The sequence below is a fragment of the Eurosta solidaginis genome, chromosome 3 (assembly GCF_040869045.1).
Source record: "Eurosta solidaginis isolate ZX-2024a chromosome 3, ASM4086904v1, whole genome shotgun sequence".
Classification (NCBI taxonomy): domain Eukaryota; kingdom Metazoa; phylum Arthropoda; class Insecta; order Diptera; family Tephritidae; genus Eurosta; species Eurosta solidaginis.
Genome location: NC_090321.1, coordinates 285,946,019 through 285,962,773, shown reverse-complemented (window position 1 = coordinate 285,962,773; position 16,755 = coordinate 285,946,019). Strand labels below are relative to the sequence as shown.

The window sequence follows — 16,755 nt, the reverse complement described above, 5'->3', positions numbered from 1 at the left end:
TGTCTTGACACCCGTGATGGGACGTTAAAGTTTACTTCGTTCAAAAGAATTGGACTAGAAATCAATCCATTCAGGAGTTTAGCCATAAATATAACGCCTAGCATTTCTCTACGACTTGCAAGAGTTGGAAGATTGATAAGCTTCATCCGACTAGTATAAGGTGGAAAATTATACGCAGAGTCCTACTGAAAATTCCTTAAAGAGAAAAGTAGAAATTGCTTTTGTATTGATTCAATTCTATTTGCATGAACTCGGTATTGTGGATTCCAGACTATTGATATGTATTCTAGTATCGTTCTAACTAAAGTGATGAAAAGGGCTTTAGTAACATAAGGGTCACTAAATTCTTTGGACCACCGTTTCACGAATGAAAGAACACCTCTAGCCTTATTGACAGTAGCATTAATATGAAGGTTGGAACTAAGTTTAGCATCTATCGTGACTCCCAAGTCCACAAAATAGTTTACTGATAGAAGACAAAAATTATTTATTACGTAAGAGGCTGCTGGCAAATATCTTCTAGAGAGGCACATGAATTTGCATTTACTGAGGTTCAGCAGCATTGAATTAACGTTGCACCAAGTAACTAGGCAGTTTTAATCCGCTTGAAGCAAAGGACGTTCTTCGATAGACGCATAAGACCTAAAAAATTTTACATCATCAGCATACATTAAGATTTTGGAATATTTTATAGTGGTACAGATATCATTAATAAATAGCAAGAACAGAATTGGACCAAGGTGACTGCCTTGTGGGACGCCTCTCACTCGTTTTTTACTGAAACCACTTCACATTGCATGGTGAATTACAAATATACAAACAGAGGTATAATAAATAGGTACTATATTTTTCCCGTTGCTCCGCAAATTAATAAAATTAAGTAATTTTTTCAAAAATATTTAATTTTACTACAACAGCGAACTGTAAAATATGTATGATATTACTTAAACCTACCATTCGGACACGACTCTATGATAGCTTCTTCTACAGATATACTATAATATTAATATATAAAAACAGCGTAATGCCATTTTGAAGAGGGTTCTGCGGAAGCGTCACGATGGGGGAGGGGCTGTGAGGATGAAGGTCGAGAAGCAGCAAAACAAGTTATTTATGGATCACTAATTATATTCGATATCTATAATATTTAAAGATATACATCCCCAAGTCGATTCTGGTATCCAAATGAATGAAAGATACCTCTCTCTGTAGAATTCACAAGCGCGTTTCGTTTGATTGTACTATCGAATTGTGGGCAAACTAGTTTGGGCTTTATTAGCCTGTCATGTCCCTTTCGAAACTTTTTGAATGTCTAGGAATATAAATATCCATCTTTGAAGTAAAATTTTGTTTTATTCCTATACATAGTATTTTAAAGAACTTTACACCGAAAACAATTAAGGTAGTAAAATCATAGCTTCAGGTTTGCTGTTTTTCAATTTCAGAACATTCAGTAAAATTAATCACATTATGGTTAATTCAGCCGAATTTGTTGTCAGGAAAACAAACTTGTTTGGTTACTTCAACAGAAGAAACACTGTTGTTAAAAATAGTCTGTAAAAGTGACAGACTCAATAAATCTAACTGATTTTTCTGTTATTGGACTGATTTCTTTGGTTATTTCAACAACAAAAAATATCAATATTACGGAAATGCGTCAGATAATTTTAAAGAGAAACTCAAATCACGTTGATTCAAGAGCTATTTGCAAGGTATAAGAATTAACAGAATTACATAGATGGAAGTACTTAGATCCTACAGGCTACCATATCACTGCAGTGTCCTTCAGGCGGAAAGCGTATCCGTAAAGAAAGCAGCAGAAATTCGAAGAGGAAGCGTACTTAAGCTTCAGTGCTGTCAATGCGTATTCATAGCCAGGCGGCGTTCGAGGCAATAATCCTGAAGAGGATTTTATCAAGAACTGCCCTGGAATGCAAAGATGCTTTGGAGAGACTTCGCTCAGGCGAGTCCATACATATAAGCCGGGTTTCTAATCATAAAGGGAAAGAAGGTAACGGAAAGATGGCAGACGTCCCAATCATTTGGGAGAAATCAAAAGAAGATATGAGTTGCATGATCCATTAAGCAGGTATGGCGTGGACAGAACCGTGGGGCTGCAAAATTATTAAGATCATGTGCAAATCCTACGACGTTAGAATCGCAAAGTTGCTTATATCTCTAAAGAGACAAGACTATTCAATGGATTGATATTATCGGAGTTTATAATCTAGAGCTTAAGCTTTAAATCAAGTCTTACGCCATTATTCTATATAGTTACCGAAAACTTAACCATCTCTTACTTTCGACATTTTGGCTCACTCTGCCAAAAAAAAAAGCGAAAATGCAAAATAAATATGAAAATGAGATTACAATTTTGTGAAAAAAAACAAAAAAAACAAATGTATATTTTCGTATACAGTTCATCTTCGTTATCTTGTAGCAGCGATTCGGCCATCTAACAGGTGCGATGACTCACGAATTGTCATTGATATCCTCTAACGGAAGTTAAATAGATACTTCAGTTTTAGAGGCGTTGGCTCCAAATTACAATTGAAAAGATGGTTGGTGTCAGGTGGGCACATTACATGCAGGACATGCGTTGAATATGACAGGGTTGATTCTGGATAAGTAAGCGTTTAGGTTATTACTGTATTCAGATCGAAGGTGTTCCAGCGTGACGCGAGAAGTTTGCTTTCCTTTACTTGTGGTTTCGGGAACTGGACTTTGGGAACGGGGTCCGCAGCGCATTTATCGGCATAATGTTTTGATGACTCTTTGTAGAACCGCTGAGAGCTTGTTTATGGTTCAAAAAGCAGAATTTGTGTGCAGGATCTCTTCGTAGTACTTATGGAGAAGTCCCTTTTTATCCATGGGATGGGCCTCATAAATCAGTTGCCTGTTGGATGCCTAGGATTCGGGGTACTGAACTGTTTGTTCAGTATTTCGTCTGGCGACATAAGAAGTCATCCCGTGGCAGTGCTTAGCGAGGTGTTTTGACAGGCCTGCACCTTTCTCTTGTGTGTTTCTTTAAGGCTCTGCGAACATATTGGATATGCGTAGCACACAAATGGCCAAATGTTTTATAATCAACTATGAACGTTACTTTGTCTTTGCCTCGAAGGTCGCCGAGGACTTAGTCGGCGATAGTGCCAAGTTACGTAGGGCGAAAAAATTGGAAAGACTAGGTAAATAGTTGTTAATTTTACAGCATAGCTCATCAGAGACAAGTTGAATACAAGCGTCAGTAACTGAATCCCTCATTGCCAATGTTTTTTAGCATCAGTATGGCAATGATTATGGCTTGATGGTAATGAGAGACGCACTGTGTTTATGTGCACGTTTGCGTCGCCTGCCGTCTGCATTTGTCAACCGAAATTATCAATCCCTAATAATAAAACTCCTACATATAAAGTTGAATTCTATTTATTAATAATGTGCTAGTCGCTTGATTTCATGTGGTCAAAAGTCAGCTTAATTTACGGTTGGCAAAAATCCTCCTTAAATATATAAACTGATAAGAATTTGGTTCTTTTTGCATATTTAAGCAAATATTTGGGATTAAATTTAAAATTCTTAAATCCAAATTTATTTGTTATGCTATTGAGCTAATGGCAAGTTCATTTGTGTTAATATGAAATGATAATAATTATTGCTGTAGAGGTTAATGAAAGGTAGCCTAAAATAATTAGGACCATATTCACAATAGTGAGTTGTTCTAGATTCCACATTTAAGTCTGGATCTTTAATTTTGCCTAAATGCTTTAAACTAAATAAATGCATTGTGTTTTTTAAATTATTGATGTTAATAATAAAATAAAACCCATCCAGCAGCGCCTCACATAGAGTCTATACACGGTGTGTCTCACCCAAGAGTCATCTAAGTATGTGCTGACTCGCCTTTTATATCCAACTCCTTTTCATTTCCAAGAACGCGATTCATTTCATTTATTAGTCTATGATTTCATTAATCTTACAGACTAGATTTACATTCATTCAACTTAAATGCTAATAAATTTATTTTATACATAATACGAGTAAAGTTTAGCGCTCTCGGGAGTGCGAAGTCAAGCTCAAGGCTAAAAAAGATCCTGTTATATTCACTGAGGGCCCTAGAGATATGATCAAAATTGTGATAATTAGCTCCGATAACTTTCACGTGGAACGGATATTGGGCACAAAGGGTTCTGCTCGGGACATTGAAGCCAATTTGCGCTAGTCGTTCCGGGCAGGCAACCCAACCACATATAAGATCATACACAAACAGCAGAGATTGAATATAACGTCTGGCCGCAAGCGACTTCATGATTCCGGCTGAGGAAACTCGTACGAACCATTTTGATTATTTGAATACTGTTGGAATCAGAATGAACCAAATTGTCTTGCGGGATTGCAATATTAACAAGAAACTTCAAATTTATCACTTAACATAAGTTGGCACTCAACCATCTATTAATTCTTAAATAAGCCATTTAGTGCATTCCTACAATAATCTATCTATATGCTCTTCATTGTTTCATTATAGTGGTGGAGGAAACTATCGCTTCCGCTAAAGCTTTTATATTCCACTTCTTATCAGTTAAATAGACATAAAGTCTGCACTGGCATTGTGACAATATTTGTATATATGTATGTAGTTAGTATTGCATAAAAAATGTATAAATAAAATAATACCTACCACTGAGATCACATATAATTACGGTGACCATATTATTTATGTAGACAAATAGGATACAACCCGAAATGGAATGCAGTGATTCGAAGTCACCCGAAATGTGTTCTTCTTTGGGAGAAGATGTCCGTTCGTCTTATAGTTCAGTTAGTTTTGGGAGTGTTTTTTTCGAAAATTATTTCATGATACAAATAGCGTAAGGTAAAACTGTTGAGAAACAGAGGTAAATTTTTTGATGTTTGTTAACCAAAAATTCTCCCAGTTTGATTATAGGCGGAGTTGCCAGAACTTTTGCAGAAAAAATTTCATAACAAATAATTGAAATTATTTACAGATGCAGTCTGTATTTTACAAAAATTTTTTAACAATTGTTTTTGTTTTTTATCGGCCTATTGATAAAATGATTCAAGGTTCGATTCGAGCTCCAGGCCAGAACAATAATTTTTTTCTAATGATAATTATTGTTATTTTTTAATTTTTCTATATTTGAAAAATTGTATTTTGTTTTTGGAATAGTAAGTAGAAAATTTTTCAGACAACCTGCCATAGCTGCGCAGATAGATCCATTTCCAAGGGTGCTAAGCCTTCATCATCAGTACGCTTTAGGCACGCTGCGCTAACCATTTAGCTATACAGCGGTGGTTTGTTTGACTGGCAAATTTAAAAAATGACAATAATTATCATTAGAAAAAAATTATTGTTCTGGCCTGGAGCTCGAATCGAACCTTGAAAAATTGTTTAAAGTAAAGCATTTCACTAATCTCTACTATTACTACTACATCATATTTGGCAACTTCACACAATAGTTATCGAAAGAAAACGAAAAGTGTTCTGAAAAATTACGCCCAATATTCTAATATTTCCAAAAGCCAATAATTAAAAAAAAAATTAGAATAAAAAAAAAACTTGGTGTTCTTAAAACTTTTTAACAGTTCTGGAGTTCCTGAAAAGGGTAAGAACTTTTTTTCTTTTTCTGGAGCTCTGCAAAATATGATAGTTGGGCATAGTTTTGCATACATTTTTTCCAGAGCACAATTTGTTTTTAATTTTTCCGACTTTTGGTGAAATGTTATCTGATTCCTATAGTTGCAATTCGCAATGATTCGAGTCGGTCCGTAATGCCAGTATCGCAAAGCAGTTTTGTCTACTTTCGAACTTAGAAAACCAGTTAAATTATGGTTCCCAGACGTCCCCACTTTCGGGGATTTGTCCCCGATTTCGACGATTTGTCCCAGCGTCCCCGCTTTTACGATAGCATTTTAGATATAATTTCACTTTACGTTGATCTCCTATCAAAAGTGGATGAACGACAAAAATCGAATTTTATTCCATTAGCTGTAAGGACGAATTTCGCACAATTAAGAAAAGATGGAAGGGACCATGCTTGCGACGAATTTTTGGCAAAAACTGATATTGTTTATTGTGAAACATTAGAATATCTGAAATTCTCGACGTCAGGATTTTCGGAATTCAGAGTTTTCAAATGGTTGGATTTCAAAACAGATCAAGACTTGCAATATAGTGAAGTAGAACCATGCCTCTTTTATTTGCTTGAAAAAAGTGACCATCAATGATTCTTTGTTACATGACCAAATAGTAAATTTGAGAAAATTCTTGGAATCCAAGGCCGATGATCACGATTGTTTGCACAAAAATCTGCAAGCGCCAAATTGGCTTCGTTTTGTTCAGCTAATAAAGATCTCGAAGGATATTCGGAAGTGCTCAAAATTGCTCAATTTTTCTATTCGATACCATGTCACAATGCGAACTGCGAAAGGATTTTCTCCTTAATGAGCTCACAATCGACAAAAGAAAGAAATCGTTTGAGTGTTGAAAATGTTGGACACATCCTTCGAGTGAAGTTTAATTTTTCAGATTTTACATGTCTCTAATTCCAAAAAATGTTAACCTTTCCTCAGAATGCTGAACTTTTGAAAAAAATCAGCAATTCCCAGAAATATGTCGGGAAATGCTGATAGAAAGAAAGCACCAGATTTTTGAAATTAGAAGTAAGAAAAAAGAATGTATAAATAATTATCTGCGAATAATTTGTGCGAATTGTTAAATTATTTACAATATTCCCCTACCCTTTATAAATTTTTTTGCAGTTGGCTGGGTGCAATTAATTGCCCGTCTTCGACTGCGTTTAGAAGGTTAAACTTGGTCAAAATTTTTACTATTGAAATTTGATTAACTTTTTTGTTGGAAGTGTCCCCGATTCATATCTCGGCCATCTGGTAACCCTAGTTAAATATATCTGAAAACAAAAATTCAATTTCGCTCGGAAATAATTTTGAAGCAGATGACACAGCCATTTGAATCGAATGGCAAACACGCGGAACTAAAACGATATTATATTAGGTTGATGTTGCCTTAATAAAGGTACTATGCCTCGTTAGCTGCGTACCATAAGGCTAGCATTATCCCCTTAGATTTTTAACATCCAGCCCAAATTCGTTCAATGTTCTTCCCACTCAGCATTTAGGTGATTCAATTTTGAATTTCCCTACAAATCAATACAATTTGATTACTCTTTCTGACTAAATAATGAGTTATCATACAATTGAACAAAAGAAATAATCAAATATGAATACTTTTGATGATGAAAAACTAAAAAGCATTTTTCGATCACTTTTTGGAATCATTTTTGAAATCCTTTAATGACTAAATTTTAATATTTCATAAAAACCAACAAAAACACTAATCAAATATGCTTACCTTTGATGATCAAAAACTGAATAAAGTTTTTCAATCACATTTTGGAATCATATTTGAATCAAATGTGTTTACTTTAGGTGATCAAAAATTTATAATCAATTTTCATTCAGCTTTCTGAATCTTTTATGAATATATTTGTTGACTGAATAATGAATTTTATACTTGTTGAAATTTTACTTTTCATTAAAAATTTTATTTTTTTCACATACACATATTTTTTCAATCATGAAGCTAAGAAAAAATATATACAAATTTTATTATTTATGCAAAAGATATTCTTCAAGACAAAAAAATGTAATGCGGCTCGTGAACAAAGATTTCCCCAACCATTTCTCCCCTTCAGCTTCCCAGAAAATACATAAATGATTGGTCAATACATAGGTTGTGAGCTATTTGAACCCCAGGTAAGTGAAACTATCTTGACATACCTGGATACGGCTTCAACATCCCGTATCGTATCCGTATTTTAAGATGCAGACGATAATGCTGATGTTGGATGTTGTAGTCGCAGGTGTATATCGGTCAAGTTTGTTTGAGAGTTAGCTGTGGTTCGAATAGCTCACTTTCGCATGCTTTCTTCCCCTGATGAAATAAGACTATTATGTAGTATCCTATTTTGAATGAGATATGAAGAATAAATGCATTATAATGGCATTCAAAAATGATTCAAAAATCTCAAACAAAACGATTGAAATATGTTCACGAATATGATCAGAAAATGACTGTGAAAAGCAGTCAAATATTGCTCTAAAACTATTAAAGCTCAATTTTACAATGATATCAAATATGAATAAAAAGCGTTTAGAAATAGGAATCATAAGTGATTATTCAAGAATAATCACATTTATGGTACATTTTTCTCCCGACGATGCATTAATTTTCGAACAGAAAATGCTTTTAAATTTGAACGTTTTTAATCATCTTGGGGTATGATATTTAAATATTTTTTGATCAAAATTTTCAAAAAATGCTGGCTGGGAGATAATTAATAATTTTACGTAGGAGTGTGAAGCCCAGACTCTTTTTTTTATACGAGGAGTAGTTGGAAAAAACTTGTTTGGCTTTTTGCTTGCAAAGTCTAATTGTCCTCAAGAATTGAATATACTCTGGAAAGAAAATTCAAGCTGAGTGAACAGTACAAGATATCAATATATAAGTTTGGGCAAGAGAAAATTCGGCACCCATTGGGACGGAAGTTTGAAAACCGGTTTAAATCCTACCCACAATTATTCTAAAAAAAAAAAAATCAGGCCAGAAAAAGATTTATCTATTGTTATAAAGAAACGTACTTAATAAATAAAAAAAAAAATAAATAAATGAATGCAAGGCGCGATAACCTCCGAAGAGATTTTAGACCGAACTAATTTTTTCCACAAATTGGCGGGCATTGTAGGTCCCACATGTTTTATGCGAGCGGCATCTGCAAAGCAGATCAATTTTCACTGAGAACCTTTTCACGGCAGAAATACACTTGGAAGTGTTTGCCAAATCACTACCGGGGCCACCCCGCTTAGAAAAACTCATTTCTAGTTGAAAAAATTATAAATCATTCCTTTGATTGCAGCTCCAGAATACTTTTTTGTTAGTCGGGAATAATAAATAAAAAATTTGAGCCATTATTAATTTTCGCATTTCGGACTGATTATTCCTTTTTTAATCCATGGATTGAATTCCTCGGACTGCAATACTCGGAGGAATGCATCCCGCAATCCTTTGCATTCCTTTGTATGGCTTAAACTTCACCTATGTTTGTCTTGTTCAATGATGGCACTGTTTCAATTAGTTCAGTAAATTAAAAAAAAATTACTAATTTGTAGTAAAAGATACATTAAGGCTTAGTTTTTTTTACTGCAATTGCAGTAAATCAATTGCAATCCTCAGATGACGAAAATTCTATAGTGCTACCAACTACGTCGAATGCGCTTTTTGTGAGATTTTCTTACTTTTACCTTTGCTACTTTTGATAATGAAATTAAAAAGGTAAAATAAAATTGCGTAACCAAACCGGGAAATTAACAGTTAAATATTTTAGAGAATTCATATTAGTTTAAACGGCACAATAAGCGGAGTTTCAGTATTGCATTCCTTAACAACTCTAGCTTTAGGGGCAATTGTTAATAAATAATTTAAAAAATGTTAACAAAAAAACACAAAAAATCCATATATGTAATACTCATATATTGCTACAATAGGTTGGGTACACTCACAAACATCAGAGTGCCGATATATTGCTGTTTAAATGATTTTGTTTTGGTATTCAATAATCCAGAGTTGCTCAAGCCCTATACACTTATAACACTTTTGTGTTTGTTTTACCCTGAAGAATAGGCACAGATAAAAATTTACGCTTGAATATAAAAAAAAATTTCATATGCCCTCACATATAAATTCGATTCATATCAAAGTGCCTGAATTTCATATGAAAGTGCAAAGAAAGGCACTTCGACATGAAGCCATAGCACTTCGGTATGATATTAAAATTTACAATAACAAGTTGACAACAAAGAATTTTTCAATTTATTCATTAAAATTAAATTGCAATTCTTTAAACATTGAAAATATTTTTTTTTGTTTTCAATTTAAAAGAGTTTCGGTGTACATTAGTAGTGTGGTATATGTATGTATATATTGTGATTTGCACTTGAATATAAAAATGTTTGCACAGCCCTGCAATAATCGAATGTACCTAAATTTAAATGTTTTCTTGTTACACTTATGCTGCTACAATCATTGAAATATTGTAGGCTTCTTTTTTTTTGATTTCGAATTCAAAACTCATTGCGATTATTTTGTATTTGCAATATAGGAGTATTACGTATATGAAAAAATCTTTTGTGGATATTTTTCAAATTGGAAAATTTAAAATTATTTTCATAAACGTTTCTTCATGAGATAGAATGGCTGCACTTAAACCGATTTCCCTAGAACCCATTAGAAATGCAGCCATTCTTCATTGTAATTGTAATATGTAAATCATATGCTAATATTATTGATATAATTGAAATAAATAAAAAAATCGTTTAAAATAAGCGTTGGGAAACCATTTACAACAAGCTTTCTTTTACAAATTTGTTTAAAGTTTACATTTCCAAGCTTAAAACCAAGGAGCCGTTCGATTATTTTACGCTTATTTTTAACCGATTTGTAAACAAAAAATCAAAGTTTTGTAAGCTTATTGTTTATCTGAGAAAACTTTTTAATACTTAATCACATAAAATAATGTTAACCTTATGCATATTTTTTTCTTAGATTTGGCAATTTCGGCGTATCTCGCATTTAGAAACTGACGTTAAGCAGCTGGAAAAAATTATATTTAGTATGCAGAAACGTTTAGGAATAACAAATGTGGACGACGTGGGCGAAGGTGGAAAAGAGGTAACTACAACCTAAGTTTAGACATATATATGAATATATATTATTAATCTATCTTCTATTACTACTGATTGATTTATTTATCGATATATTAGTTGATTTTTTTTGGAACTTGAAACAAAAGAACGCTTCAACTAGTTAAACAATTTTATCTTGAGGAAGCGATAGTGGTGGTGGAAGGAAATCAGCTAATTGGTACTTTTTTTAGGACCTTTGACACTTCTGCTTCTGGCGCAGTACATTTTTGACACCAATCCAGAGAATTACAAAATAAAATACAAGGAATGCGGGTATTTACTTGTATGTGTGCCAATCTGACGCCACAATGTTATTTTGTTATTATTATTGTATATTTGATACATATTATCTTATGTAGTTTCTGCTGGAACTATAAAAGAAGCTTAAAAACTAAACTAAAGATCCGAGATATACTCCACAAAGAAACTCTATAAAGATACAGCAAAGTATGGCTTTAGTGTTAAAGGAGAAAATAGCTAAGTCCCCTATGAGTAAACTTATATGCCATACTTGCACCATAGACGATCCCAGCAATTTTCGAAAACTGTTTTAGTAGTCAAAAGGCAAACCATGAGAATCATTTATTGATCTAATTTAAATAAATGTTGAAGCTTTTCACATATAATTCCTTTACGAAGGTACAATGGAACACAATATCAAATTGTATTTATAAATATGTATGTGTGTATAGCTATACACAGTTAAGAAAATATTTTTATTGAACGTTTATATGTCGTCTTAGATATCTACTATCGAATACCAAGAATAGTTACTATCAAATAACTCTATCATGAAAAGGTCTTTGAGTCTATTTTTATAGGTACGAATAAAATGATTATTCGCATGTCACAAAAGGGTTAAATTGTTCTATTATATATGCGCCAAAGCACTTGAATGGAATCCTCGCACAGAGAACGTGAAGAAAGACGGAGAATGAAGAAGGAAATTTGCGCCTTGAAATATGCAACGTACTTTTAAACAACCCTCGTAGGCTTCCTAAAATGGTGCAATATGAAAATTTTCACTGCGATTGCTTGAGAATCGCGAATATTCCATCAATTAGGTACCACTTTAGCAATAATGCTGTTATTCTTTCGCGACTCGAACAAACCTTTATATAAAGCTGAGAAATGGTTGCATATTTTAAGACTGCCAATTTTCTTTTTATTTTGTGTGGGTTTCTAAGTTCGACCCCTCGTGAAATTTTGCGGTATATAATTACTAAAACATTTTAATCCTACAAATCCGTCTAACATGCCACCTAATGGGAACTTCCTCCAAAAGGAGCCAAAAGAAGCATTTCATAAGAAAGGTAAAATATTATTTAAAACTGTTTCTAGTAAAATTTTACAATATTCAGATAAAATATTTCAAATTTAACTTGAGTATAGCAAAGAAATTTTACCAAATAATTCCGAACGATTTTGAGGTTGTAATAAATTTGTCTCGGTCTTTTAGCTTTAAAATGAGTAAGAAATTATAAATAATAAAAATAATCTAATCGGAACAGTTGGGTGTATCATGGATATAAAATATAATGGTCTGGTCCTATTTGTTCGGACAAATAAACATGAAATTACATACGCATGTGAAATTTTAAAGCCCATCTCAAAAATTGAGTACCAGCATCCTTCTTTTTCATACAAACAGGCAGACAAGTGGTCATCTCTAAATCGACTTAGCTTGTCATACTGGTCATTGCGGTATATGTACTTATAGGTGGGCCTATATCCTATTATATTAAGGAACTTGATTATTAGTGGATCTTAGTGGAAATACGCTCCGCGATCATATATACTCATTCGCGACACTAGCCGGTTTTGATAATATATCACAAGCCATCTACTCGATATAATTCTTTTAGGGTATATTTGAGTTCCAGATATTGTTAAGGCATGTCATTAAAATTCTGGTGATACAAATATACATATGAATGTATGTAAATATATTTGTGATTGAAATGTTTTATTTATGTTTCGAAATCGCTTGCCGACATAACAAACACTCTTGATGCTTTGGTTGCGAATCACAGGCTTTGTATTTGCCAAGCGACATGAGCTAGAATACTTAAAGTGGGGAAACTTTTTTTCGTTAAATCAGTGGTTTAGGATCCAGCTTTTTAGTACAAGTTTATAATATTGTTAAGATGATCATAGCTTAAACTTTCCTCGTTCGTTGTTAACATCCAATTTTATTGCTTGCTTCATCATCATCATTAATTGGCGTTTACCCGCCTAACCACCTGCCTCCTCCAACTCAGTGGAGGTCTCCCCCTTCCTCTGTCGCCAGTTTTAAGTCGCCCTGAAAATTTGGGCATAAATGCGTCCATTTTTTGTTGCTTCGTTGATTTTATCGCTTACTTTGCATTTTGTTGTTGCCAACATGATCTGCAATTTAATGCGATTGAAAATGTTAATATTTAACCCTAAAAATCTTTGCTGATTCTATGGGAATTTTAGTTCTCTGAAGTGGTGAAACGAAAAAAATTTTATAAAGGAAATATTCAAAAGTATGAAAATTTTTCATTTCATCACATCACGCAACTAGAATTTCCTCTACCCAGTAAACATTTTGCTTACAAGTAAAATAAAAAAAGTAAATAATTGGTGCGATATACCTCCAAGGAGATTTCGGCTTCGTGCTTCCAAACTGCCGACTCCTAACGTCATCGCAAAGGCAGATGTATTTTCGCTGAGCAGCTTTTCAAAATGGTACCAGAGGTTACCAAACTACTGCTCTTGTGCTACCCCGCGAAGAAACAATTTTTCCAAACTACTTTGTAGTTGCTTTGCCTGGGGCTATAGCCCAAGAACGACGGTGTGGTAGGGAGCACGGTACCACCAAACCTCGGCGGCCGAACAGATATAATAGATAAATAAAAAAAATTCAACTATTGCAATATATCTATTAATTTATTATTTGAACTAATTTTTGAAATTAATTTTGAATTGTTTTGATGACTTTAATATCAATTTAATAGGCGCCAGAGATTGTCTACATCTAAACAATTCAGTTGATGGCATTTACATATATGTATAATAACTATATATTTGTTAATATGTAGATGAAATGTACTTTCTAATATATATATGTACATATTAGAGCGGGTTATTTTCCATCAGGAGTATAGGAAAAACGTAATCTACAGATGATTTTTAGAAAAATTGTTGAAGACACCATAGCAGTAAGTCCGATTTAGAGTCCCCGACTTTTACAAAATAGATATTTAGCCATATGAATGTAGGGTTTGGCCAAAAAATCTTCATAGCTTCTGATAGAATTATACGAAAAATTCATATTGGGCTTACTTGAAAGGTATTTTACATACATTTCAGAATCTGTATTAAAATCTATAGTGTTTTTGAATTTTAGTAGAGATAGCAGGCTTAAATTATGAGAAATTTGCCTAAAATGAACTTTTAACTACTATATTATCATTTTTAATAAATTTCTTATTGACATTTTTTTTCTTTACAGCTGAAATAAGTTCAGAATATTTCAAACAACTTTCATTCAGACAGCTTTTCTTTTTTCGAATTCGTTTTAGTAGAAAAAAATTTTCAAAAAAAACCTATATTTTCAAGTAATAAGCAAAACAACACAATTTTTATATGTTTGCTTGTCTTTAATGGTGTGTTCAATTTATAATTATTATTAAAAATTCATGAGTTAAACACCGGTTTATAATAATTGAATATTCAATTATTATGTTTTTCTAAGAGAAACTGAAAAGAAAGGAAGAAACATTTACTGGCATATTGCGATGGTACCATTTCGAAAATCGCCACAAATTCATCGTCAGGCAATCTCGTAATGTTATCAAAGGTTTCACCGAGATTCGAACCGCGATTTTTATAATTTTAATGTAATTTATTTAAAAAAATATTTTTTTTACTTAGAATTGACCATTTTAACGTATTTTTCAAAATAATAGTAATGTTATGTTATTATTTTTTAAAATCGTTTTTGCTCTCCATTCGTCGTTGTTTTTCACGACTTTCTGCTGTAACAGCCATAACACCTTCACGTTTTTTTTTCCTACAACACGTTTGGAAATAGATGTTAACAAATGTACATATATTTCTGTTCCTTGTATATGCATTGGAATATTAGGATCATCTAGCGTTGGCTCATCATAATCTAAGAATTGTACCAAGTGTTCGTATGGAATACTTCTTGTGAATGCCGGTTCAAATATTAAATTATCGTCATTCAGATCAATCATATCAGTATAATCTAAAGCATTAAAATTGATATTATATTTTTTGTAAACTCTGAGTTTAGTTGGATCAAGTATTTTTTCTCGATAGTATAAAATTTTTTTGATAGCTCTATCAAGTATGGCTTTTCTATCATCAAATAACATTGTTAATAAAATGTTTTCTGGATGAGCGTAATATGAATTATTTTGGATTACACCATCTACAATATTAAGTAAATTACGTGGTAGGTATCATGTCCAACGAATAAACTTTGATAAAAGTACACTGCCGTATACAACAGAATTATAGTATTTTACATTGAAATACATTGGCACATAAGTTCTAATAATATAAACGGCTAGAGTTTTCAAATTTTCCGATGGTGTATTAGTTGTTATATATAGACATAATACCCTGCTTGCTTTGGTTAGCCATCGAGAATGTACAACTGGTCCTGGTTTTATGTTAGCTAAATCAACTGAAACAGCACCATTTGAAATTGAGATAATTTACGATAATTTACTATCTGAACCGGCATTCACAATAAGTATTCCATACGATCACTTGGTACAATTCTTAGATTATGATGAGCCAACTCTAAATGATCCTAATATTCCAATGCATATACAAGGAACAGAAATATATGTACATTTGTTAACATCTATTTCCAAACGTGTTATAGAAAAAAAAACGTGAAGGTCTTATGGCTGTTACAGCAGAAAGTCGGAAAAACAACCACGAATGGATAGCAAAAAATATTTTTAAAATAATAACATAACATTACTTGTATTTTAAAAAATACGTTAAAATGGTCAATTCTAAGTAAAAAAATAATTTTTTAAATAAATTACATTAAAATTATAAAAATTGTGTGTTTTTTGCTTATTACTTGAAAATATAGGTTTTTTTTGAAAATTGTTTTCTACTAAAACGAATTCGAAAAAAGCAAAACTGTCTGAATGAAAGTTGTTGGAAACATTCTAAGCTTATTTTAGCTGTAAAAAAAAATTTGTTCCATAAACAATTTGTTAAAAATGATAATATAATATTTAAAAGTTCATTTTAGGCTAATTTCTCATAATTTAAACCTGATATCTGTACTAAAATTCAAAAACACTATAGATATTAATACAGATTCTGAAATGTATGTAAAATAACTTTAAAATAAGACCAATATGATAATTTTCCTATAATTCTATCAGAAGCTATGAAGATTTTTTGGTCAAACCCTACATAAAAAAAAATAAATGTAAGGCGCGATAACCTCCGAAGAGATCTAAGGCCGAGCTTCTCTTCCAATTTGCGTCGTGCTCCTCTTGATTTTCCCTACAAATTGGCCGGACGGGACCTATATGTTTTATGCCGACTCTGAACGGCATCTGCAAAGCAGATGAGTTTTCACTGAGATCTTTTCATGGCAGAAATACACCCGGAGCGCTTGCCAAACACTGCCGAGGGGCGACCCCGCTTAGAAAAATTTTCTTCTAATTGAAAAACCTTATTTCTAAAATTTTGATGTTGCTTTGCCCGGGGTGCGAACCCAGGGCATACGGTGTGATAGGCGGAGCACGCTACCACCACATCACGATGTCGCCGAAACCCTACATTAATATGGCAAAATATCTATTTTGCAAAAGTCGGGGACTCGAAATCGGACTTACAGCTATGGTGTCTTCAAAAATTTTTCTTAGAATCACATGTAGATTACTTTTTGCTATACTCCTGATGAAAAAAGGCCATCCATACAATTTGACCCGCTCTAATATATACATATAT

General features: G+C 32.8%; 1 protein-coding gene across 2 annotated transcripts in view; it reads left to right on the top strand.

Annotated features, from left to right (window-relative positions):
* The window catches only part of egr (TNF superfamily member 12 eiger), a 34,707-nt gene that overhangs the window by 2,608 nt on the left and 15,344 nt on the right, over nt 1-16,755 (top strand). For both annotated transcript variants that reach the window (XM_067776937.1, XM_067776936.1), the window contains exon 2: nt 10,637-10,762. In XM_067776937.1, the coding sequence (XP_067633038.1) occupies nt 10,637-10,762 (126 nt within the window). The remainder of the gene's footprint in view (nt 1-10,636; nt 10,763-16,755) is intronic.